The 27,306-nt window shown below is 38.8% G+C and overlaps 2 protein-coding genes across 2 annotated transcripts; both read left to right on the top strand.

Annotated features, from left to right (window-relative positions):
* Positions 1–35: 35 nt before the first annotated feature.
* Positions 36–26,172, top strand: LOC144635100 (kinesin-like protein KIF6). Its single transcript, XM_078494179.1, has 27 exons — positions 36–226; positions 898–1,007; positions 1,816–1,890; positions 2,530–2,572; positions 2,821–2,925; positions 3,480–3,589; positions 4,668–4,750; positions 5,142–5,188; positions 6,448–6,566; positions 6,689–6,776; positions 7,313–7,392; positions 7,710–7,773; positions 8,685–8,771; positions 9,438–9,541; positions 9,992–10,097; positions 10,727–10,776; positions 11,711–11,813; positions 18,334–18,558; positions 19,192–19,267; positions 19,805–19,904; positions 21,083–21,138; positions 21,269–21,319; positions 22,157–22,241; positions 22,711–22,846; positions 23,921–24,246; positions 25,022–25,137; positions 25,834–26,172. The coding sequence occupies exons 1-27, from the start codon at positions 167–169 to the stop codon at positions 25,842–25,844; spliced, it is 2,616 nt and encodes an 871-aa protein (XP_078350305.1). The 5' UTR covers positions 36–166; the 3' UTR covers positions 25,845–26,172.
* On the top strand, positions 13,333–14,534 carry LOC144635077 (uncharacterized). Its single transcript, XM_078494157.1, has one exon. It carries the CDS (start codon positions 13,846–13,848, stop codon positions 14,470–14,472), a length of 627 nt encoding a protein of 208 aa, XP_078350283.1. The 5' UTR covers positions 13,333–13,845; the 3' UTR covers positions 14,473–14,534.
* Positions 26,173–27,306: the final 1,134 nt, after the last annotated feature.

The raw sequence follows: 27,306 nt of genomic DNA, 5'->3' as shown, positions 1-27,306 counted from the left end.
TTCCCAGTCTCCCAAGGATCGCCTTTCATAAATTTTCAACTTTTTCGACAACTAGGCAACGCTATAATTTTGTAAACTTACCTCGTTTAATTCACCATTTCAACATGCCTCTGGATTTTAGAATTGTAACTGTGCTATAGAGGATGCTTTATTGTCGTCATGAAGGATGGTGAAACAAGGGATTCAGATTTACGCCAGGGCAAAGCCTACAAAACAAAAGACAGGGGTAAGCCGAAGTCTCAACGAGCGGAGAAATTGATTTGTGAATTAGCTTTGTTATTTTGTGGCGATCAGTTTATTTAATCAATTATTATTGTTTAACTGCTGTGCCTTACCTTTATAAAGAAGTGAGGAAGTCAAAAAAATAGATTAATACTTTAATATAAGGTAGCAAAATGTAAAATACAAGACTTAGTATACAACCTTTATTTAAATTTAACTTAAATTATTTTAAAATAAAGCGGGTTGATTATTAGTATCCTAGCATAAAAGAATCAAAGACAACTCATAATAAAACAATAATGGATATAAAAATAAAGGAACATACTTAGAATTTTCAGTAAAGGATATTAATTCAATATCGACAAAAACGCCTACAATGATAAAAGTACAGTTTAAGACAGCCTATATAACCGGAGAAAAAAAAACCAACTCTTTTTTAAGATATCTTGTTTAATTATTGAGCTTGATTATTTGGCTTTCTTCTAATATGATTTTAGGAAAATACTCCTTATGTTGTCTAATAAAATTGCCTAGCAGACCTGTGGTTTAAATTTTTCTGTTTCCTGAGAACCCAGTGAAGTGAATTCCAACCAGCAGACATGACCTGGCAATTCATCCTTGACATGCTGTGAAATATTAATTGAATTAAATTCAAATATTCTCTCTCTGTTTTAGCTTTATGAAGCTTATGAAGATGAGAGTGGAGGGTCGTGTATCGCTTTCACTGTGCCAAAAGATCTGGCTGATGGATACATCAACAACAAAAGAGAAGTTTATAAATTTAGGTTTGTGTGATTCGAAGCAATCAAAGATAGATGTATAGTATCTTTTTACCAGACTCAACAGCCACTGTGCTTGCAATCTTGGAAATATTATATTAATAAACTAGGCTGTAAAATTTGTTGCACTGATGGGGGCACATTAGACTGGGTTCTGTTCTAGCACATTTTTTTACTGTTAGCATACTATATTTACTCGAATAAGCACCCCCTGATTAAGCGCCCTCTCACGTGAGCGCCACATTTGAGACAAAAAATTTAATAAGCACTGCACCCAAATAAGCACCGCAGTCCAGGTGTGGCACTTGTTGGAGGAATTCCGTATAACTAAAAAACACTACAAAGCAACTTTAAAACAGCATTGGCAATTTCTTTTCATCAAAAGGGATGTCCTTCAGTTCAAAGTGATAATATTTCACCACTTGCCCATTGATTTCTTTGTAAAGGCCGTGAACCTTGCCGGCACAACAAGCCCAACTTTTCAAAGTTTTCGTACAGATAGAAAGTGGACCATTAAATTTAAGGAAAGACTTCTTTGCTGCATCCAATTTTTAAATAAGCACAGCCCTCAAATAAGTGCCACTTTCGAATAAGCGCCACACTTGAAGCGCAAAAATTTAATAAGTGCTGTGGTGCTTATTCAAGTAATACGGTATGCAAATTTGTCCAGACTGAAGAATATCATTGGTAATACTTATGACTTCATTTTAAAGGGGTTTATTACATGTACATCAGGGTCTCACTTTAGATAAAGTCGATACAGACCTGGGGGATTAATGAGTTATAAATGATATTATTGTTTTGTATGAAAAAGGTTCAACAAAGTCTTTGATCAAGACTGCAAACAAGATGAGGTTTTTGAAGAAGTTGCACAAGGCGTTATAGACAAGTAGGTTTAAATTTAATGTTTTTCAACTTGCAGTGAAGAAAAAGAGGGAAATTTTCCCAGTTGTATTGTGTTGTTCCAGAAAAGTTTAATCTCCATACCACCCATGGGGGGGGGGGTCATGGTTTGACCCCGCACCCCTTATCCCAAACTCCAACCCCTCCAGAAATTCTAGTTTTGCTTCATACTTTCTTTTAAAATTTTGACTTTTGAGGCAAATCCTTTTAAAAAGTTTAAATCTGCTAACAAATGCCAGTTCCTTTTACTTTGCTGTCACCTTGAATTCATGGGTTACAATGTATATTAATTTAATGGTGTTTCCAGTCCCATATAAACAATCATGTAAAATGTATATCCATGCAAGGAAAACTTCACTAACATGTACATGCTAATAACTTAGCCAGATCTCAAACCTTCACAGGAACAAAGTGTTTATGTTTGCCATACAGCTTATGATTACCACAGATCTTCATAAAAAAAAAACTGCATGGCTGCATAGTTTCTGAAAGGCATACAGTGCGCAATCATATTCTGATACTAACGAATTAATTTACCCATACATTGTATTATTATAATAATATTTTTACAACTGCATTTATGATAAATTTTACTCAGTTTTGTTGTTTAATTTGTTTGCTTCAGCGTTTTGACAGGATACAATGGGACAATCTTTGCATATGGCCAGGTATAAACCATCATGATACTAAAATTTGTTAGTTTTCGATTTCATGGAAAAACTAAATTTGATCCATTTAAACATTTTGTCTCAAACTGGTCTGCGTCATTTATGTCAGTTCAGCAATCTGTAACCCTTTCCCCCTTTCTCCAGCTGGGGGTTTCTTTCTACAATGTAAAAGGCATCGATAACCATTAAAATTAATCAATCAATTTACAGAGGCCAAATGTAACAATGTAATATTTGTTTACCTACAGACAGGGTCTGGTAAGACGTTTACAATCACAGGAGGTGCTGAGCGATATGTTGACAGAGGATTAATTCCAAGGTCACTATCATACATCTTTGAATACTTTGAAAAGGTTAGTGTGTCTTGTAATGTTAAAGTACGGTAACACACTGCTGTAGCTTACATGACATACCTAGTTAGAAAATAACAACATTGTGCGTTACTGGAAAATCCAAAAGTTTACTCTTGGTCAGTTGTTGTAATAAAAAAAAACAAACAAAAAAATCTTACCACAAGTAGATGATTTGCCAATACTGGTTATTCTTATATTATTTTAGTTTATGCTCAGGAGGTTGTTTAGTACACCAGATTATTCGGCCACTCCACTGTAAAAAAAGAGACTGTACATGAATGTACATTTCAGGGTGGTAAATGGTCTTTCGAAAAATTTCAGGGGTCTTGTCTTTTAAAAAATTTTCTTTGAGGCCTTCTCCAAGTTTCGATTTTTTTTGCAAGGCTAAAAAGGTCTCAGTCTCACAGAAAAGATAACAGTCTCGCCGTCTTGCAAAGTCTTGCATTTACCATTCGACACCCCTACATTTGTACAAATGCAGCTATGAGGTAAATATGTTAACTATGTTTGGTTGTAACCTAGTTAAAAATCAACTTTTTCCTCTAATCTTGTAGCATCCTGGAACGGTATTCACTGCTCATATTTCCTACCTTGAGATCTACAATGAAAATGGTTATGATCTTTTGGATCCTAAACATGAAGCCAGCAAGCTGGAAGATTTACCGTAAGTGAGGTGCACTTTAAATAATCACCAAATGTTTATAAACAAGGAGAGTTTTCAACCCTCATTCAGAAAGGGGTGGGCACAAACAGTTTGGTGAGGCAGCAAAAGATGGTTGGTTTCCGTTTTTGTAAAACAAATCCAAGAAAAAAAGGGGCATGGACTCCCCCCCCCCCCCCCCCCACTGCTAAATCTGCCCATGAAATTGAATGAACGTTTTTTGTGAGAGGCTGGGCCTGAAATAAGTGACACAGTTTGGTGGTGAGGTTAAAAATTAGATCAAAAAGCTAGCAAAAAGATTTGAAGTATGTCAGGCTGTACTCAGGCTTGGCACCCATCAGAGTGCAATACAAGAAGCCGAAGACATTCTTCTCTTCACAAAGAGCTGTACTTAAGAATTTTAGCCAGCAATAGGCGATTTGCATGATGGCGTCACTTGACTACAACTACCAGAATCCTCCGCTTTGTCTTTTTGTCATTCTAATTATCTAGAGCAATTGTTTTTCAAACCCCACTGGGAATTCAAAATTTGAATAACAAAGGAAAGGCGAAATGAATTCTGGTATTTGTAGTCAAATGACGACATCGTGCAAATGTGCAATTCACAACTTTTGAATGCTCTGAGGTTGATTATTAATAATAATAACAATCTTTTATTAGGAACTCCATCACTAAAAGTGGTTTACATGGAGGTCCCAACACTAGATATATATTATACATTATGTATAATCATACAATTAAAATCAATAAATTAGAGCTAAAACCGAAATATATAAAATATTTACAACATATACACTACAAGGATTAAAAATACTTAATTATAAAAAGCAGAAAAAAGAAAAAAATTAAAAATTGGCAAACTTGCTGAGTTTCTTACAGTTATCTCCAACTCATTAAAGTCTTTAAAACAGTGGTACCGCAAACGATAATTATATATTGTTGCAAATAGGGTAGAGGGTTTGGGAATAACACTGCCAATCAAAATAATGCTGAGAGCACTGGCTTTTCTCAGGGCTGGTCACCCCCTTGTGTGTAATTTGCAGACAATTCACAAAAGTGTTTTTTTTTTTCCTTGCTGTAGGAAAGTGAATCTGTTTGAAGACAGCGACAATAATGTCCACCTGAAGAATCTTTCTTTGCATCAAGCAAGTAATGAAGAAGAAGGTGAGAATTGTTTTCATACATGTACAGGACCATGTAGAAATGTAAACACATGAGATGGCAGACCCAAATCTTTTATTTTAAAAGAGTTCATTTAACTTGGGTCACAGTGGTCAAAGCAGGAACATCTGATTTGTTGCAGAAAAAGAGTTGGAATCAAGGGAAGTTGTTTATACCTTAACTAATAATGTATTAAATATAAGTTAATCCTAACTATTAACTTTTAAGTTAATATTATGGCTGTACAGTATGTATTTTAATCTGTTATAGGTGGTTTAAAATGTGTTTTCAGTTTGAAAAATACATTTTGTTTGTTGTTGAAAAATTCAAAACCAAGGCTAAATTTTAGCAACAACATACAGTACTGGTAATTGTACATATCTCTTTCTTTCAGCTCTAAATCTTTTGTTTCTTGGAGATACAAACAGAATGATTGCTGAGGTGAGGTTTTCTATTACACTTACAAGTACTGTACTGTGTGTGAGACTGGAGGGGGCGGGGGAGGGGGAGAAGTGCCAGGGGGTCTGAACTTCCCCTCCCTGTACCTTTAACTCTGGGATCTACCACTTCCTTAGGGGTCCCACCTTTTTGTACTTTTACTATTTTGGAAAATGTTTTGCAATGTTGCAACTTGGAAAGCCCCCACCAACTTGGAAAGCCCCCCACCAACTTGGAAAGCCCCCACCAACTTGGAAAGTCCCCACCAACTTGGAAAGCCCCCACCAACTTGGAAAGTCCCCACCAACTTGGAAGTCCCCACCACTGGCCCCCACCAACTCCCCCCCCACCACGCCCCCCCCCCACCACTGTCCCCACACCCCCACCAACTGCCCCACCAACTGCCCCCACCACTTGCCCACACTTGGAGCCCCACCAACTGGCCCCCACCCGGCCCCACCAACTGGAGTCCCCACCAACTTGGGCCCCCACCAACTTGGAAGTCCCCACCAACTTGGAAAGCCCCCACCAACTTGGAAAGCCCCCACCAACTTGGAAAGCCCCCACCAACTTGGAAAGTCCCCACCAACTTGGAAAGCCCCCACAAACTTGGAAAGTCTATTCTGCCACCTCCCATAAAGTACGTTTTACCTTTACTTCTGAGTTCCCCGGGGGGGGGGGGTACTCCCATATGTGGCCTATATAGGTATGTGCCGCCCGATAGGGTATGGTTTTTGAGGTTCTTGGTCCTTAAATAGGGTATCATTTTTGCTCCTTTTGGCAATGTGTTCCCGGTGTGATCCTTAGATAGGGTACCTAAATTCTATTAGCTAAAATAAACGTCCAGATAAACGAAAAAAAGGTATCTTAAAACTGAATTTTCTGTTCAGGAATTAGTAAAGCGATTTTATAAAGATTTGTGTCTTGCCGTGCGCGGTTAGCCGTTATTTGGGTCGTCACGGAACGCTTCTCCTCCCCTTAATAGGGTGTCATTTTCTGTTTTGGGCCTTAAAAAGGGTATCAATTTTCGCTTTCTTTATCCTTAAATAGGGTCAGGGTTTAAGAACCTTGGCGGCACACCCCTATCCGAAATTTATGAGAGGGAGTACCCCCCCCCCCCCGGGCTGAGTTCCAACCCCCGTGTCCACCCTGCTACAATAGTACCTAGTAGAACAGCAGCTTTACCCATGAACATAAATGCTTAGTTGCAATTTGTATGGCAGACTGCTTAAAGAAATAATCTATCAATGTTTTATTCACAGACACCCATGAATCAGGCTTCTACCAGGTCACATTGTATTTTCACCATCCACATTTCAACACGTGATCCTGGATCTGCCACCATCAGACGAGCCAAGCTTCACTTGGTCGATCTTGCAGGGTAAGCAAAATAACATACATCGCATTTCTGGCTTCTTATATTATTTTACAGAAAATACAAATTTTGAAACTTTATTTCAGTGGGATTGATCACATATTAATGTATTTTTCTCCTTACTTAAGGTCTGAAAGAGTTGGAAAGACTAATGTTGGTGGAACTCTCCTCACAGAAGCCAAGTATATTAATTTATCTCTGCACTATCTTGAACAGGTAAAGACTTACCGTATTTATTCGATTAAGCGCCCAACCTCGAATAAGCGCCCACCTCGAATAAGCGCCCACCCTGTAGGTAAGAAAAGTTAATAAGCGCCCAGCCTCGAATAAGCGCCCACCCCCACCCCTTTAAAATGAGAACACATAAGGAGATTTGATTATTGTTGAAGTTAAGATAAAAAATTGACTAAGTACTACTAAGAGACTATCCCGAAGACCGAGTTTCTTTTTAGTTTTTTACTGAAATTTTCAATGAACATTCAATATTCAGCTTTTGTACACCTTCACGTTTAGTTATTATACATTGTTTTCTTGCAAAATAAACGTACTACTCGCTAAAAATGGTAAACATTTAATAAGCGCCCAGCCTCGAATAAGCGCCCACCCTCAAGGTCCAAAAATTTAATTAGCGCCCAGGGCGCTTAATCGAATAAATACCGTATACATGTACATGTAGCTTGCAGTGCCTTGAGGAACTTGCTTATATGTATAATTTGTGGCTCTTTTTTTGATGATACTGCTGTCTACTTTAGGTGATAGTGGCATTATCAGACAAATCAAGAAGTCACATTCCTTACAGAAATTCTATGATGACTTCTGTTTTAAGAGACAGGTAAACTCCATTGAATACTTGATTATAAGTGCTTTTCAGTAGCCTGTGAAAAGAAATTATAAACTAGGATGTCTGAGATGCATCACAAAATGGGGTTTAAAGTTCAAAGTTGTAACCGTTTACAGTACTTGCTAACATTTTTCTTTCATGCTCTTGTGTATTTTTATGCCTCCATCTTGTTTTCCTGGGACAAACATATTTTATATTTTTCCAGTGCTAGTTTAAAATTGCCTTCTTTTAAATAGTTGGTTGTCTCCATTTTGCTAACTTGCATTTAGATTCATCTTTTTATAATAACATTTTTCTTTTCTTTTCAGTCTTGGGGGAAACTGTATGACCACAATGATAGCAACGTGTTCCCTTGAAAAGAAAAACTTAGACGTAAGTTGTATTATTATTATTTTTTTAATAATTTGGTCTGCTTTTCCCCCCCCTTTTCGGGAAAAAGAGCCCGCGGTCGAAAAAAGACCGGACCCGAGAATACGGCGGAAATCGAGCCTACATAAAATTCCACCCAGCAAAAAAAAAAAATATACCACCTAATCAAGTCTCTAGCGATACATGACTACTGGTGTAAATGCTGAGAGTTGGATCAACTTTTCTTGTGAAGAGTTCCTTTTTTCCTTTAAAAAGCTACTAACAATAAAGCTTGAAACCTTATCTGGTGTCCTATTTTTATTACTTTTTATTACTTTTAATGTACATTTTTAATTTTTAGATTTATTCACTAATTTTCTTTTTATAGATTTTATTTTTTGATTTTTTTTTAACTACAGTATTTGTAAGCGCCTAGGCGGCCTGGATAGACGCTATAAAAGTGTTTATTATTATTATTATTATTATTATTATTTTTCCATATTGCGTGATTTTCGTTTCAATGGCTTTTTTTAAAGTAGCAGTGAGAGGCTCTCTTTTTGCATGGGCATAGACATGGTTAATTTAGTGCAAGTTTCAGATTTATTAATTTCCAGGCTTTTTTTAAATTAAAAGCAGTTGGTCACGAATGAGTTCGATTGTTTTACAGCACTAGAAGATCTGCATGTTTGTGTTGATTTTCCCCTAGATGTAGCTAAATTTTTTCAAGTTTGATGTTTTACTACACTAATTTGAAATGTAGATATTTTAAAATGCCCCTTCTTCATAACAAAGACATATGATTTTATATTTTCCATATTATATTTTGTATTTCATTTTTCCGAAGAAGTGAAGGCTGTAACACGTAACTGCAGTGTTGAAATATAAATCATAAAGATATTTGAATGTATATATTTAATAGTGTATTTCTTTTGTAGGAATCAATTTCAACATGTCGATTTGCACAGAGAGTGGCCATGATCAAGAATGATGTCCTTCTCAATGAAGAAATTGATCCTAAACTGGTCAGTTGAAATGCTTCACTAGACAATCACAAATTTACACGATTAGTTATGGTACATGGAGTAGCAGTGAGTGGAAAATTCTGCCTTTCAGTAGCAAGCTCGTGAACACATAAAGGATGGCACATACGCTGGAACTAGTCGCACACACATCACACACGAAAGGGACCAGTCACGCCAATAAGCGTGCAACAAGTCGCGAGGATAAGTCCCCTGTAGTGTTTACACGAAGGGACTAGTCACAGGGACCGACCGCTGTGATTTTTGATTGGTTGATTTTTTTTATTTTGGTCGCAGGGACTAGTCTATGAAAAGTTCACACGAGGGGACAGGCAAAATTTAATGCGAAAAGTCGCCATGACTAGGTTCACGATTTCAAACTAGTTTGAATTTGTGGGACTAGTGGCAGGGACCAAAATTTGGTTGCCGCGACTAGAGTTTTGGACAGAAATGGGTAGTTCACACACACACATACACACACAAAAAAAATGTTTGGTCCCTGGACTGGTCTCCTCGTGTGTGCCGATCGACCTCAAATAAAAAAAAAAGAATAAAAGCTAAGGGAGCAGATATCTTTCAAATCTACCTCCACTCGAGAGACATCTAATCTGCAGTAACTTTGTTGCTTGTCTACGCTTTTTTGAGCTCTATTTTGTTGTCATTCCCTAGCTGATTGCACAGCTTAAAGCGGAAGTACAGAGACTTAAAGATGAACTGGCAATGTCCACAGGACAGGAGTGCACAGGAGAACTAACAGATGATGAAATGGACAGGTAATTAAAGAAAGAGGGACGACTGAATACAAGTACAAAAAGTGCTTCTTTAGAATCGGGAAAAGTCAGGGAATATTATTTTTAGTCAGAGAAAAGTGAAATTTTGAAAAAAAGTCAACGACAACCCCTTTGATTTAATACCGTCGATTGCTGGATGAAACACTTCAGGTCAATGTGATCTCAGCGATGTTTTTCTTTTGAAAGCCGAGGATGGCAGCCGCTATGTACAGTATTCTATCTGACGTTTGTATTTATTCGGTCAGGAAAATTTTACTTTTTTCAGGGAAAAGTCAGGGAATTTTGAAAACTGATGTATGTGGCAACCATGATTTCGGGAAATAAATGTTTGTGGTACATGTAATTCCTACAAGTAGCCTATGCGACTAAAAAAGAATATAATTTTATGGGTCTAAGCATGAACTCAAGCTTACAGCATTGTTTTCTCTGTAGGCTGCGCCGAATGGTGAAAAGTTACATTGAAGACAGTGATCCTGACTCAGCCCTCAGTGTTGGTGCTGACATGAGAAAGATCAACTACTGCTTTCAACTGCTCAAGGTAAAGAGAGGTGTATTTATTGAAGGCTTCCTCTAATGACAAGTGAGTAAGATTCCATTCAGAATGAGCGGTCTTGGTTCAAGCCCTAGCCGGAGTCATTGTGTTGTGGTCTTGGGCAAGGCACGTTATTCTCATAGTGCCTTGCTGCACACAGGAGTATCAATGGGTACCTGCAGTGGCGGAGTTAGGGGAGGGGGCCCAGGGGAGGTCCCCTCCATATATTTGGTAAAAGACATTTTTGAAAACTCCCCCCCCCCTCCCCCGCTGAAAGAGTTTTTTGAGGTGTACACACAAAAAGCGCCCCCTCCCCGCCTCCTTTGTTCAATGTCTGGATCTGCCACTGCCTGATTGACCGCGAACTGTAATGATACTTATCATTTTAAAAGCAGAAAAGGTTTCAGTCTCAAGCTTGAAATTTAAATCTTTAATATCGATTTGAACACATTAAATATGTCTGAGTTTTTAGTGGTACATAAAGACAGTATTACCAAGTTAATGATTTTCTTTCATTGATTTTTATCACCTGATCCGCTTGTCAATATACTGATTAGGTCTTCATCGCTATTGGAGGTTAATTAGCGTATAGTTTGTATGGCGTTCCGTCTTACTTGCATTTTTACTTATTGCAGAATCACGTGTTGGAGAAGAGCAAAAGAAACCCCACTCCTCCCCCACAAAGGTAAACTTCACTCAGCGTTCTTCTAAATTCTACTCTAATTTTCTTTTCTTTTTTGTGTAATGAGAAAATTTTGTTTCAAGCACAGATGTTGCCCGTGTTGGTTCTCCAATTTTGTTTCCCTTTAGTCTTCCATTCCTTAGGTTGTGATTGGCTGAGTGGGTGATACTTGCGCTCTGAGCAGTTTGCATGATTTTTATCAACCAAATAAAGGAAACGCAATTTAATCCATTAAGGACTCATTAGGTTAATTATGGAGGCCTCTCATAGTGGCTCTCCCCACCCAGTTGTATAAATGGGTACCGGTGACATAATGCTGGGGGGGGGGGGGGGTACCCTGCGATGGACTAGCATTCCCATTCAAGGGGGAGAAGAAATATTCCTGGCTGCTAAATGCTACAGAAACCGGGATAGGCTCCGGCAAGTATAAGCCACTTTGGCTCGAGGCTTCCCTTAAGATAGAATTTAATTATATATAAAAAAATTTTTAAAAATTTTAGAAAGTCTTGAAAAAAGCCTCTACAGCTGCCACTGGAAAAGGGCTGTTTCTTAATAATGATAATAATGTGTGTTTATAGTGGTCATGCACTTAGCTTCATATCTCTACGAGATAGCTAGTTTGCAGGCATGCCACTGAAACAGAGGAAACAAATATTTTTAAATGAACATAACAAGGTTAAAAATCCCAACTGGCAGGAGGCAGACCAGTTGGCTATATACAAAGCGTGGTCGAGGATTTGAACTCAGGACAACCGAGAAACAAATCCAGCTAGTGGCCAGGGCAGGTCTTGAACCGGGGACCTCCGGATTACAACACCAGCGCCCCAAACCACTCGGCCACGCTTGCCTCCTCTTCGCATGTTTATGTGCCTTGTTTGTGATTTAGATTCTTTAGCCGGGAAAGAACTTGTTTTTTTTTCTTTTGCTTCTTTAGTAGGACCCCAGCAATCGATGGCGGCCTCGACAGTAGCTACTTAGGAAACCACACTGAAGTGAACAAGCTGAAAGAACTCATCCGACAGAGAGATAATGAGATTAATATCCTTTACCATCGGTTTGAGAAAAGGTATTGGTATAACAGCTGGATGTGTTGTGGCTGCATGAACTGGCTAACACGGGGATATGTCTTACTAGGGTCTTAAAGGAGTTATGTCACGGGGATTTCGCAGATTTTTGGTCTAAACTGTTCTGAAATTAGTGGTAGGCAACTTAAAATCGTTGAACATCGAAAAGGAAGATATAACCTTAATTTGTGGATAGAAATCACACTTCGAACACAAATATCGATTTTTTTTTTTTGAAGACGCGCGGAAACAACTTGAAAAGTTTAGCCTCAGTTTTTCAAGTTGCAATCCCTTTCCATCCTAGCCACCCGCAGTCAAAGACGCTTGTTAACAGTTTCAGTGCTCTAATATAGCAATTTTTAATAAAAATGGACCATGATTTTTAAGTTTCCTACGACGCAAATAAAAATTTTGGCTGTTCAAAAATCTGTTAAAGTCCGTGGCATCCGTGGCAAAGCCTCTTTAAAACAACAATCTAATTAAATGCAATCGAACCTCGGGCTCAATACGGACACCAAAGGGCTTGAACAGAGTGTCCATAGAGCAGTTTTCAATTGAGTGTCGTAAAACCAAAACCAAAGTAATTACTCTGGCCAATCACAAAGGACCCAGACAACCCAGTGAACCAATCAAAACTGGAAGCAAATACATGTAGCTGGCACGAAGCGCGGGAAAACGTGCGCGAGCGAGTCACGATTGGTTTTGGTTTTAAGTTCTGATTGGCTGAGAAAGTGGCGCGAGATTTTTAAGCCAATCACTAAGCGTAGTAATGCAAAACCAAAGCAAACGCAAATTACTTTCGACACTCAAGTGAAAACCGCTCTATTATGAAGGTGTATGTATTATAGAGTTGGAGATTCTATAAATTTGGTTTCTCTGCAGTGTGAAGTGACCGTGTCCGAAAGAGAGGTTCGACTGTACATGGCATTTCGTTTAGAAAATGTGGTTAAAAGACATTTTGGGTGGTCCATGAGGGAAAAATAGTTAGAAATAAATAGACAGATCTCTTTTACGTCTAATTTCCGCGTCAGCGAACGTTAATTGCAATTCACAAACAAAGAAACAATTTGGTAAACTTATATTTAGAGGTTGTGACTTTATAGCAGTGGAAATTATGAGAGGAATAATTAAAATATTGAACGTCGAGACTTTTCCTCGTTTTAAAAATCCTGCTACAAGTTCAAACGTTTGAATGTATGCCTTTTTCGCTCTGAGTTCAAACTGTGTCCTCCGTATACGGTTTCGTGAGATGCGGTTTCATCTCGGAACGAAATTCGTTTTGTGTTTACATGATACCAGAATGAAATGTCATTCCAGAACGAAAATTTCATTCCGGAATGAAAACCGGAATGAACTCATTCCGGAATGACTTGACTTTCGTCTCGGTATCATGTGAACAGATACAGTGAATTATATGGGGATGGAATGAACTCGTTCCGGAATAAGGGCGGGGTGGAGAGCACCCGGACGGTTCGCCGGAAAAGTCATTGGAATCATGTAAACAGCCTCTTAGACTAAAAGCGATTTAAGAAGTGTAACTTAAACGAAGTAAAAAAGCTACCGAATAACTGAACTAACCACTGACAATAACGTTCCGCGTTTGCATAATAATAGCTAAATCTGTATTAAATCTATAATTGATGTTATAACATTAAAAGTTAAAGCTATAATTAAACACAATTTTAAAGTCAACTATAACTGTACTAAACATTTTAACGCAATTTAACTTTTGATTTCGTTAAGATTGTAACTTAAATAATTTTCTGCCATCAGTAATTCTCTGCAAAAGAAAAAGCTTGAATTAAAATTAAAATTTAAACTGAGAAATGATCTTGGAGAAGTTTTAGTAGCTCAGAAGGTAAAAATTCATGGCCAATTGCGAATGGCTCACAAGGAAGCTGCTTTGCATTAAAGCAGTGATCTTTTCTGCGGCGTTTCACAACAGAGCTATAACCACTCAAGTAAACAAGAATGAAATGAGGCTAGCAAAAACTAACTTTACCAAACTATGTTTCTCAGGCTAAACTGGGAAACAACGGGACTGACTAGTCGCTGCGCTTTGCTAGCGAGTGGGACGGCGGACAGCTTAGCAAACCTGTTTAAACTGGATAAACTGGATGAAAGTTTGGAATTGACCATGGAAGACCACCACCGTCCGCTCACGGGTCCACACGGGGAAGAAGATGCGTTTATCGGAGAAATGGATCGACAAGCCATGCGAACGCTCGCCAAACTTTCGGCCGATGTTGAGTGTTTCACGCTAAGAGAGTTGAAGCAAATTCACAGGCGTTCTCGTGTAGCTATTGAAGCTGGAATGACTAACAACTTACACATTCACAAGCATATTATGAAGCTGTTAGAGACTCACGTTGTGTTCGACTCGGAACGGCACAAAATGCACAGATTGGATATCGCTCGTCAAGAAGTTATGTCTGGTTATAAAACGGCTTTGGAGCGCTGTTCCAGCTCACACGATAAACTAAGAGACGCCGAGCCACAAAGATTGAAGGCTGAAGAAGAATATGTTGAAGACATAATGGAACTGAACAGGGCAGAACAGGAGAAAAAGAAAGTTATATCTGTAATTGAAACGCAACATAGAGGCAGAGGCCGAAAAAGAACGACTTCTATGTAAACTGATCTAGACTTATATCGCACGCCTCTGTGCGTTGTTGCTTTCTCGTTGTAAATTGCATCTGAGAATTTAATACTTAAAAGAAGACATGTACTAAGGGAAGTTCTGCAATGCGACAGCCATTGTTTAGCCCTTATGGGTGAAAATTTAATCTCGACCAAACAAGTATCACAAGTAAGCGCCTTAGTGACATCGAAATTGCTCTTTAGTTCTTTTTGTGCATATTCTTTAACATCCTTGTTCTCTTGGCTAATTCAATTCTCAATCAAGATTTCTTTTCTAAGTTGTTCAGCTTCTTAATTGTTCTCATCCACAAAAAGTTAGGAGTCACCACTGCTCCTGCTCGCGGCTCGAGACTGCTTACTGCTTAACAAAGGGATCAGTCACAAGTAAACTAATCTTGTTTAGCGGGAAGCAAGTTTTTACCATACTTCTTGCGGAGAAGTGGACGTGTACCATGCTATTGATGCTCAATTGTGGTTTGAAGCTTAGCTGTCCACGCAAAGGATGATATTTAAAAATATTTTATCTTCACTTTAAGCCATCAATTCTAGCGATCTTGTTCGACGCAGCCAGAAATTTTTCAAGTTGTTGATAGTTGATAGTTAAAAATTGGCGCAATTGATAAGGTGTCTAATCTTTATTTTTCGTTCTTTTTTAAACATATAAGTTCAAATTATAATTAATTTTAAGCGAACAAAAAGACCTTGAGCTAGAAAATTAAATGCTTACTTGGATGGCCTTGCCAGGGAATGGAATAACTTGCAGCCATGCGTTTATGGAGAATGTTCAAGTGTGACACTTCTCTGTTTTTGTCTAGGGAGTGGAGGGTGGGGGAAAAGTAACTTTAATTCGTAGATCATTTTAATATAACTTAAGGCTTTAACTAGAAAGAGGAATTTATAAATGAAGATAATCTAATAAAAGCATGAACTGGTTAAATGTATTTTTTTTTAACGTAGACCGGCGGGGATAACATTTCGTTTTGGAAGAAAATACATTAAAAAATAAAGCTAAAACAGTTAAATTCTCTAATTTCTAAATTCTCTATTCTCTAAATGCTAAATAAAGTTGCTTGAATAAAACACAGACCCTGATCATCAACGTTTCGCTCGCGTTTCTACTTTGCATTTACCTTTATGTACCAATATCAGCTCAAATTCCCCTAACTGGTTTCCATACATATTTTATTTATCACTTTAGAGAAATTTATCTTTGGTCAATGACTTGTGATTGATTAAAAAGGTCACAAGAAGAAAAGTGAACGTTCCAAGTAGCGTTAAGTCTATTAATTGAAACAACCGAATATGACAGGAACCCAACTAAAGAAGTTATTTTAATTTCCTTCAAAAAAAAGAAAGAAAGAAAGAAAGAAAGAAAACGATAAAACACAGGGAAAAAACAAAATTCAAAACTCTCCGAGGTTTTATTGAATACTTGTTTTCAGATTGTCGTTATGATTGGCATGTTAACTATTTGCACGCATTTTGCACGTGAATGCCATGCGTTTCCGTCAGTTACTTAAACGCTTTCTGATTGGCTAACACATATAAACGTGTCGCGTCTTCCATATTAAAAAGCGCTGGAGCGTGGGAACAACTTTGGAAGATTTCTCAGCCGTGACGATTAGAAATTCAAAGTATGGTGGCCGGATCAGTTTATTTTGGATTCATTGATCGGCTTTCCATGAATTTGAAAGTATTTTCGTTTATCAATAAAAAAATATTTCCGCTGGTTAATTAAATTGTTAAGTCCTTATTCAAGCCAGGAATATTGGTTTTTTTCATCTAGTTTACCATGTTTTTCTATTTATAATTTTAGTTCAGAAAATTTATTCCTCCAGTTGATGACTTTCGTTTTTCTCATCACCTGCCGCTTGACAATGTATTGTTGTTGTAAGGATTGAGTAAGGAGAAATTATATGTTGGTCGCTCTCTTGGAGCTAAGGCGCTTGGGCGGCGCATCAACCGTCCAATAGTCATGTGTTCTCTGTCAAAACAAACCAGGTTTAGCTCTGTGTATTTGCGTTTTAATGTGGACGTTAGAAAACATTTTACACGGCGTTTTCAAAAGTGTTACTCTTCCTCTTTCCCCTCCCCCAAAACTATCCCGGGTCAGTGTGGACATGGCCTAAAAAGTGATTAAGCTTTTTTTAAATCTTTTTCTGTCGCTACCACAAAACATTGACAATCGATAGCACTTTCCACAAGCTAAGTGTTCAAAAGACTAATATTTGAAACTGCTTTACTTACTGGAAACTCGGTCAGCTTGAAACAGGTACAAACTGGTCATTGATCACTAAACTACAAACCTATCACTTAAATAATACGGTTGAGTAGCTACCAAACTGGTTGAACAAGTGGCATGTCTTTGTTACCCTGAATTACTGGTGTTAGTAATAGACACTTGGTGAATTTTTAAAAATAGCATCATGGCATACCTCAAGCTTTTACGGTTTTGTCCTCTTTGATTGTTTAACTTGTTAGAGTAATTTACTCGGCAGCAGTTGCAAAGTCAGCTTTCTACAGCGGTTCAAAAATCATTTAATTTAAATGAAATTTATACAAGAAAAAAGAAGCTTTCTTAGTTTATTTGTAGTGAATTTGACGGGGTTCTCTTTCGGACTGTGACACTATTTCTGTAATCCTAAATATTCTTTATTAACCTTACTCAAAATATAGTGTTAAACCCCAACACTAAAACGGATCTCAGCGTTGTGTACTAGATGTTTTTTTTAGGTGCTAAAATACTTAACGTAAAATCGCTGCTTAACTTTAAATAGGACGACTGTTCTTAGCCCGAAGTACTGACTCGTATACCTACGTGGAATCTCACTTAAATGATTACTGTTGCAATCATTCAATCCACAATTCTTAGTAATTTCAAGTAGTTTAATATGATTTCCTCTTGGGCTGAAAGAAAAATCTCTGTTAATCTCCACTCGGTAGTTTTGTGCGACGGACCGCAACTCTCGTGAGTCAAAACACTTGATCCGTCCGCTTGAAAATCGCCTGTGTACGCGAATCTTTGCTCAAGTCTCTAGGCTGGTCCTACTTATTTGGCTGAATAAAATATAGGTCACGTGATTTAGCTTAGTGCCACGTGGTGTTTTAAAGATTTTCAATCCCACATCATCATGGTGTGGCCCGCGGTAGAGGAAGGAACTTTGGGGAGAGGGGACGGCAAAGTGTTTTATTGCACTTTACTTACTTTTCTGAAAGTGGTTTAGCTGTGAAAGCGATTTTTTGTTGTTATGAATTAAGGGAGCTTCGTCAGAGCTGAAGTAACTTGAAAACACTAGCCTTAGCTTTTCAATCGTGATATCGGCTTTTTCTTTTATCTAAAGGAACGTTCGGCTGAGTGCTTTTTTAGGCTTCGCTTGAACTTGTTTGCAATATGACTTGGATCTAATGACAAAAATACTCATTTAGTGTGCCTGGGCATATATTTTGTAAGATTACCTTTGAAACTGTTGCCCAAATTTCACCCATTTCCATCCGTTTCATCTTCTTTACTTTTGCTCCTTACCTTCTTTTGTTTTCGTGTTTGTGTGCCTTCACTGTTTAGAGGTATTAATTCCCGATTGTGGCCATTTCCTATCCTAAATTTGGCTCAAATCCGTGACACACTTACTTTAAATCATCGCTGTTCCTTTTTGGTTTATTTTTAACCTCTTTAATGCTACTCTACTTAAGAAAACTATTACGAAACGTTCCCTCGATTTGAAGACCATTTTTTACATGTCCTGGTTCTCAAGTAAACCGAACGTTAATAACAGACCTGTATTACCTGTAATGTTAGCATATATCACATGGTATCATACCCTACTAGTCAGTATAAATCCTTAACCACTGCTCAGACATATTGGTCGGCATGCTAAAGAAGGAGAAGAAGCGCACAGCTGATCTAGAGGTGTCCGTGCGACAAGGAGGGGGCCGATTCCAAGATGGGACGGGAACGGCACCAGATGGCATCAGACGGAGCGCTAGTCAGCCCCTGAGTGATGATTCAGAGAGTGAACTATCCAACATAAGATCTACGAGTAGGACACGAGTGAAAGACAGGCCCTCCTCCGATACTACTGAGGTTTGCACGAATGACCTTCAGTTTAAGATAATTTTTTTCCCACAGTCACCGTTATAGAGCGTTCAATTGAAATTGACTTCGCGTGGACACTCGATCGACCATTCAAGAAACAAACCCGATAAGGTTCTATGCAACTTCGTTCTAAGCCCTCCCCCCCCCCCCCCCCCAGGCGGGGAGAGACCCTGGAAACGAAATTGGGTTCTATGTAGCCTAAGTAAATATCTCTTTGCGTGGTCGACTCATTCCCCACTACTCAATTCACTCGAAAAATTCCAAATTGATGACGTAGTAGTTCTGCAGTGATCCGTGAAGTCCTCTAATTGGTTGTTGCTTGGTTACGAATTTTTGCGTGCCAAAAGTTTCAGCCGTTGGCCAATTTAGACTTATTCCTACTGTCCAATTTTTTGTGAGTTTAATTTCGTTCGCATTTCCAAACTCAGGGGCGTTCGATTTCGTTTGATAAGCCTGCGTCGCAGACAGGGTCTAAACCGCAGGATTTTATGAGACGTCCGGCTGCAACACAGGCTACATTTGATTAACCACACCCCGTCAAGAAACAGCGAAGTGGAAGCATTTCTTTGCCGGCATATCGTATTATTGTAACCACTGATTTGCATTTCTGTTTTCTTGTAGAGTCGCTCACACCCTCAAGCTCCTAGTGATGATTCCAGCAATCACAGGCCTCCATCTGCTTACAGAAGAAAGCTCGGTAGGTGACTTAACTAGCTACTGGGTATTTTAAAGGGAACCTCCACTCTACTATAAGCTGACGTTGAATTGTTTGAAATAATGCCTAAATTCCAAATTTTACAGGACAAGGGAGAAATAACATTAAATAGCAACAAAAAATGGAAAAGATTTTGGCTTTTGAAATTCTCACGCGCCGCTATTTTAATTTAATGACCTGTAATGGTTGCTCAATTGTTTCACGCAGAAGATCCTCTGATTTCTAACAATAGCGGCAACCATTGCACGAAAAAAAAGGGGGGGGGGGGGGAAAAAAAAAAAAAAAAAAATATTATATTTTTTTTTTTTTTTTTATAAATGTTTTTTTTCCCTTGTCCTGTAAAATTTACAATTTAGGCATTATTTAAAACAATTCAACGTCAACTTATCGTAAGAGTGGAGGTTCCCTTTAAGGTCAGCATACACGAAGGGACGAGTCAGATGTGATTAGACAGGAAACCGATTTCCTAGACATACTTCTTTTCCACTGTTAATCCACTTTTTTTCTCCCACAATTTAGATGAAATGTCCGTTGGAAGAAAGGAAGCTTTTGAGACTTTCAGGCGAGACTATCCTCACAATGACACGATAGAAGAGAATAAACGAACACTAAAGCATAGGTGAGTGCGTATCTCGGACTGATTCATTCCTGTATTCTCTTCGCCTGTTTAGTGCAATCTTACTAGACAGGTCATGAGATTTAAGTAACTGATCATCTGAGTGATTACGTCTTTACGTAGCAGGCGCAAGAAGTAAATACAGGAAGCGAGATGTAGGTGCGCGCGCGGGTGGAGTCGCGCGAAACACGCAATTCCTCGCGCAAACCCCCTGTAGCGCAGGCTAATCTTAGAATATCGTTTACGGCGCTTGATTTTAGCTTTTCTGACTTCGTGGTTTAACGGGTGTGGAGCTAAATTTCTTTCCTTGTTAAAATTATTCACTGTCATAAAATCATCGTTTCATACATAAAAACGTCTAAAAGATACGTAACCGAATGGCCGAGTAAGTTTCCTGTTACTGGTCCGGTAAACATATAGCTGTGATTTTGTTGCCATGTACTTTGACTGTTAAGCGTTGGTTTAATAATCCACAGTTATTGAACAGAACCTTTATCATTGAAAATGGAAGAGTAACCAGTATTCATAATTAAGTAAAATGTTTTTGAAACGTTCTCTGGTTAAAAATTTGTTAAAACATAAGCTTTCGGCTGCCAAACTGCAGCCTTTAACGAATGATAAAAATGGCGCGAATGAATAAATATATAGGGTAAAAATGTGTAAAAAAAATTACAGAATAAAAATGCGTAAAAAGGTGACAAGAAAAATAGTGAGAATTTGATAATAAAAGAGAACTATTTTAAAAGAATAGAATATTGTGGAGGTAATAACCTAGCATTGTTGTCCGCTTCAGTTGTCATGGCAGTGTGCCATGACTCAAGAGTTCTTCGCACGCGATAATCTCCTTTGTCGATGACTCTTGCATTTTTGAAATCAATTTGTTGGTCATTCATCCATGCATGGTTTGCAATGTTCGATCCTTTGTTACAATGTTTAACGTTTCTGATGTGTTCTTTTCTTCGCGTCTGTAGACATCTGCCGGTTTCTCCAATGTAACTCCAATTGGAGTTAAAGGCTGCAGTTTGGCAGCCAAAAGCTTATGTTTTAACAAATTTTTAACCAGAGAACGTTTCAAAAACATTTTACAGAACCTTTATCATTAAACACGCTGAAATATAAAGGCTAAAAGTAGGACGCACAGTAGAGAGACCAATATTTTCACCCCGGCCTTTTTTTCTCAGATATGCGGAAGCCAAAAGACTCGGAGAACAAGTGAACACATCACGACAAAAAATAAGTAAGTCCTTCTTCAGTTTTGCAAGCGGAGTTCTGTCGGAATACTGTGACGTGCCAAGTGATCGTCTGTTTGATAGGGTATGTTCCAAGTTCACGACTTTTATTTAATGTATATCCATTTTTTATTTCAGATTCTATAAAAAGTCAAATCGAACAGCAAAGAGTTCGTCGCTCGATGCAAGGTACTGTAGCAATAGATATAGCCCCAACACCAAGCGACTATACATGACCTGTTAAGATTTCAACCAATGAGTGCGCGTAAAAAGAAGTAATAATCAGAATAATTCCTGAAAATCATGATAATTGTAACCCCTAGTTAACTTTCCCGTTTCACGAGACAAAATAGAGAGAATTAGATACATTAAGCATGGCGTTTATTTTTCCCGCAAACGGCAAAAATCTAACTTCTCCCGTTTGCTGTTTTGCTTTCGTGCGCGGAAATGAGTAGTTTCGTGTTTGTCGTGAATGTGGGTTTTTTCCCTATTTTCTGAGGGATTGATTTAAGAATTCGATAAAAAGGCAACAAACTGAAAGGCCACCTCGCGTTTGCCGTTTGCCGTTTGCCGTATAACGTCAAGCTTAATCTCTCTATTAAGCATGGCGTTATACGGCAAACGGCAAACGCGAGCTTGCCTTTAGTTTTGTTTTTTCATTTTTAAATTAATCCCTCATAAAATAGGGAAAAATCCCACATTCACGACAAACACAAAACTACTCAGGGCAGCAGACGGCAGACGGCAGACGGCAGAAGTTGAATTTTTTGCCGATTGTGGGAAAAATGAACGTCTCTCTCAAAAGGGACTTCGAAATTGATAACCACTTGATAACTCCTCGAATCTATGACAAAAAGAGTTTGCGCAAACTCTTTAACTGATTTTGCGAAAATGATTGCGGATGATTATCAGTCCCTTACTCTGGGTGTGTTTAATTAAAAGGCAGAGCCGTTCTGGAAAGTTATTTTTACAATATGTTAATTACAATGTTGTTGTTGGTAACTTTTAGTTTCTTGTATTTTGAAGGTTTCGTTAACGGCACGGAAGGATTGGAGGATGACGACCCTGTAGAACAGAACCTAAGACAGGCTATTGAGGAGGAAAAGGCAAAGTGAGTATTAGACTGAGTGCTTTTTAGTGACTTGCTGAAGTAACGTGTTTACTTTAGTTTCTAGATCTGCTTCGTTTTATACTCGGTTCAAAAACTTTGCGTAGTTTGCATTAACCAATCAAGGAAAAGAAGGAAAAGGTGCTGTCTTTTTGGCCAATCAGGACTCAGCAGTTAATAAACTGAACCGTGATTGGCGTAGCCAACTCTTCCCGTACCTGCCATTAGGTACTTTTCCCGCACTTGCTATTGGCCATACGTTCTCCCGCGCTTGCTATCGGCCACGTCTTCCCGCGCTTTTCACTGGTCGCATGTTTTGGTATTGAGTTGTGATTGGTTTATGACACTATCTGTGGCGATGGTGAACTGTGATTGGCTGTTTTCGTTGGAATGGACGCATTTCTCTGCAGACAGTTTCTTGGCTTTGTCCTGTAATAACTGTGAGGTGATTTAAAGCTGTTTTTTTTATTAGGTACAAGGAGAGCTTCACTCGCCTTCGATCCCTCAAGACAGAGATCGAGCACCTTCAACATTTGTTGGAGAAAGCCAAAGTTCAGATGCAGAAAGATTTTGAGATTTGGTGGGCAGAGCAGGCGGCTTTCAGCCAGGTATCTTGACAAAGAATAATGGCTTAAAAGTTGTGTTTGCAATTGTTTAGCAATTTCAAAGGAGCCTCATACCCCATTCACACCAAAGCTAAAACACGTTTGAAAGCTACTTAAATAAACGGGGGTTAGGCTGCGAATACAGCCGCCTCTCTTCGCTCCCGGCCTGTTTGGCGTTTTGAATCTGGCCAGGAGCGAAGAGAGGCGGTTGTATTCGCAGGCTAAACGGGGGTTTTAACTTGTTTTGCTGGTGTGAACGAGGTATAAGATCTAACTAGTAGAAAAATTAGCCTATTTAAAGTGTCCTTTGGCATCCTGGGTTTTCCTACACGATACAGTGACGTCTGGTACGACCATTTCTACAAAAAGAGATCCGGCAACAAGAAGTACAGTAAAAACCCGCGTATAAGGACACCTATTTTGGCGGTTCAGGCTGATTTGGTTCTTATATAAAGGGTTATAATCTGCAAAATCAGCCTGTAAATGTTCTTAAGTGTTCTTAAAAAAAAGTTTCTTAAAATAAGGAACATACTAGGCTACCAATAGATGAAATCAATATATATGCACACAATTGTATTTTAATTTTAATAAAATTGATAAATCAAGGCAATACTGTACTGTAATTGGGGTGGAACTATTATGTGTGCAATGAAAAGTAGTGTTGATCTTTGATATTTTTCCATATAAGAACAACTTTCATTTTTCAGGCTGAATGTGTTCTTATATAAATGGTACTTTATTTCCTAAAATCAGGCCTGGGTGTTCTTAATCCACTTGTTTTTATACGCGGGTTTTTACTGTACTAGTTGCGTGGTTACCTCCATTTAAAAGTTTCATATTAGATCTTCATATATGATGATTCTATTCAAATTCAAATACATCATATTTGTCCATTCTCAAACTCTGCATTACTTACTCGCGAAAACTCTGCATTACTTACTCGCGAGGAGCGGAAAGGTGTCTTTCTCTCCTTCCCCCTTATATAGTCCAAGGTATCTTTCTCCCCCATCCCCTATATATTCTCCTAGTGTATTACAGTCTCTTTGTTGTGTAAACAAACTATATTTTTCTCATTAGCCACCAGATGAAGTCCGTGCAGCGTGGAAAACCCCTCCGATATCCCCCGTTCGACCGCCATCCGCCCCTCGGAGACGTGACCCAGACCCGGGTGGTTTATCAAATCTCCGGGGAGACGAGTCCTCCCGTAGTACCAGACCGGGGAAATTTGTATCCAAACTACGAGCCGAAGCACAGCTGGCTTCCTCAGGAGTGACGTCATCTGTCGGCCGTCAGCCTCTTCACGGGTCTAGTTCAGACAGTGGTCTGAGTAGCTGGTCTACGTCTGTAGCCACAGCGGCAGCTGATGATGCGAGCACGGGACATGCCTTTCGAAGTAAATCAGGGTGCGTAGCTATCGACATTAAAATTGTCTCTCACAGGCGACCCAAGCTAACCAGAGCATGAGCTCCCTGTGAAACCATTCGCGACATTTGTCGTGCAATTCCCCTGTTACAAGAATTGCTGTTTTGCAACAAAGTGTTTTCTGTTTCTTCTGCGTCGGAAGAGTTCACTAGAATTGATGCGCCATGACTTAGGAAAGCCAGTCTAACTCTGAACACTGGCGTTCCTCTCAATTAAAAACAACGATCTGGTTTGGATTTTTTAGCAACAAATTTTGCGTTTGTTATTGTTATCCCTTCCCTCGGTGTAATTTGACGTGAAAATATGTGCTACGGTGGTTTTGAAAATTACGTTGAGCAAGGAGGTTTGAATCTTTTATTAGTTTCTACTTCTGATCAGGCTTTTAGCCAGGTGGGAGTCCAGGAGTCCTATGGACGGCCACTTTACGGAGAAAATCAATATGAATAACTGTATACAGAGGTGTTTTTAGCAATTTTGAAACTCTTTAGATACCTTTGCACTGATAACCGCAGAAAAACAGCTTGCATGCTCCTCAGGCCCTCCTATGGGGACAAAGTCAAGCCTTATAAAAATTTTGGACTCCCACTTTTTAAATCCTGGCTAAAAGCCTGCTTCTGATAGATTGGGGGTTATACAAACAAGACCATCTTTTAAGGTGGGAAAGGTAGGGTACATGAAGAGACCACCTGTCTGTTTGCAGAGTGGTGGGTCCTGTCTGAGTCCAATAGTTTTGACCATTTCCCTAAATCTTCGCAGTTCCGCTAGTGACGTCAGTAGTGGTTCGGGATCAGTGAAACTGACTGGGGACACTCGAGCTGATGCCGACATCTTGGCTTTCATAAAAGCAAGGCAAAACTTGCTACAGCAAAGAGGTAAGTTCTTATTTAGACTCCAGTTTTACGAGGTCTTTAACGTTGGTTTAGATCTCATTTACTCTTAAAAATGTCAGGTTTTTAAATGTAATATGGCTCTATTCTAAACATTAACTATGGCCCCCCGTCCACACTGACCCGGGTAAATTTGAAAACGCATCTTGTTTTACCGGATAGGCCAACCGTCCACACTTAAACGGCGTTTTCGTTCACCGAAAACGGTACTTTTCAAAAACGCTCTCCAAAGTGGGTAAATTTGAAAACGCCGGCTAAGTGGTGTAGTGTGGACGGCGAAAACGGGCGCCTGACGTCAAATAGTCATGTGTTATCTGTCAAAACAAAAGGTTTTATTAGCTTACATATAGGTCTGTGCATGCGTTGTAACTCAACGTACGATGAAGCGTATCGTTTTCAAATTTACCCGGGTTAATATGGACGGAAAACATTTTACACGACGTTTTCAAATTTCTCCGTTTTCAAATTTACCCGGGTCAGTGTGGACGGGGCCTAATAGTAGGTTGTAAATACCCAAGTGCTGCGAGATTTCCACTGTATTCAGTGTGGAAACAGCAAGTCATTCATTTGACGAAAATTCCCTCCTTTCGCTTCAGAATAAATACGCTATTTTCCCGTCAATCGATATCGAAACACTGATTGTGTTGGGTTTAGAACATACTTTTCCCCCCTTTATTACAGGCCATCGGTAGCACCTGGTCCTTACATCAGTGGAACCAACATGAGACACAAGAGGACGGCCCTCTACGCCGACCCCACCCGCCAAACGAGCCGCCCAAGCACCATAAAGGAACCAGACACCAACCAGTATCACATATATATCAGGGAAGAAGAAAAAAAATGAAACGCTTTGTTTGACAAGTTCTCAGTACACATATCATGGAAAGGCTGACTTGATATGAACAGATTCACTGGACATGTTCTTATTTGGAGTGAACATTTTTCTTCTGGAAAGAAATGCATCTAAAGAACGCCGGGCCGTTTATAGGATTGCAATAAAATAAACAACATATTGTCAAATTTTGAGCACGATCAATGTGGAAAATTTAATTATGTAAAAAGTTTTCGTAACGTCGCTCCTTTGCATTCTTATCTGTGAGGTGAACTTAAATAAATCGGTGAAAAATTTCTCAACTAAAACAGAACGAGAATGTCTTCAAAGATTTTCACTGAGTAACAAAGCTTTACGCTCTTCATTCTTTTTGTAAATAGGCAAGGAAGCTACGAGAGGTCAAAGAAGTGGTTTCCCTATTCTCTTTTCAATTAACTCGTACGTTCGTTTCCACATACATCCGCCGTAAGTTATCTCATACGACCCCCCCCCCCCTCCTTCAAGTTATCAGTTTTCAAATTATAATATGGAAGCTGAAGGACCCCGACCCCCTCCACTCCGTTAAAGACCTGACTCGTCCCAGTCGTCTCTTATGCGCGAATTGCAAGACGCAAAGGATGATGGGAAGGAGAAAAAGCGCTTCTTCTCTTCCTTCCCATGATTTCATCTGTTTAGTTTTATCCAGTCTCCCTAGACTCAAGACGGACTGAAAAGACGACTGGGGACGAGTCAGGCTGTAGACAGTGATAGGAAGGTCTGACGCCTTCACAATCTGTACAGCAGATTTTGATTCAATGGTTTTGATTAACTCTAAACTGGACAATTCTAGATCCCCTTTACGGGACAATACAAGGCAGTTGTCTGAGGAGAGAAAGTGGCCTTTCAAAAATGCCTTCAACCACCATTTCCCCCCCCCCCCCCCTAGGACTTTCTCGATTATGCTAGTTAAACTGGCATTTAATGCTACTACAAATTCTCGCATAAAGCCAAAGAAATGCTAATATAATGCCTGATTTCTTTAAAAAATGCTACTTGAATTCCAAAGAATGCTTTGTTTTATTTCAAACAAAACATACAAACTCTTACATTATATGCTTATATCAACAACAGGTGATACTTAATAATTGTTTGTTTAAAAAAACTAAAAATAAAAAAAACAAAGAAATAAAAAATTATTAAAAAAAAAAATAAAAAAACACACACACAAGTGACACAACACGAGAACACAAGTAACACAACGCACAAACAGTCAAAACAGACAGAAAACAATCAAATTAAGTAATCAAAATTGTGAAATTTTAGGATTATTTATCCTTCTGAGT

Source organism: Oculina patagonica, chromosome 13 (genome assembly GCF_052425735.1).
Source record: "Oculina patagonica isolate OP01 chromosome 13, crgOcupat, whole genome shotgun sequence".
NCBI lineage: Eukaryota > Metazoa > Cnidaria > Anthozoa > Scleractinia > Oculinidae > Oculina > Oculina patagonica.
This window is presented reverse-complemented; position numbering and strand designations above follow the sequence as displayed.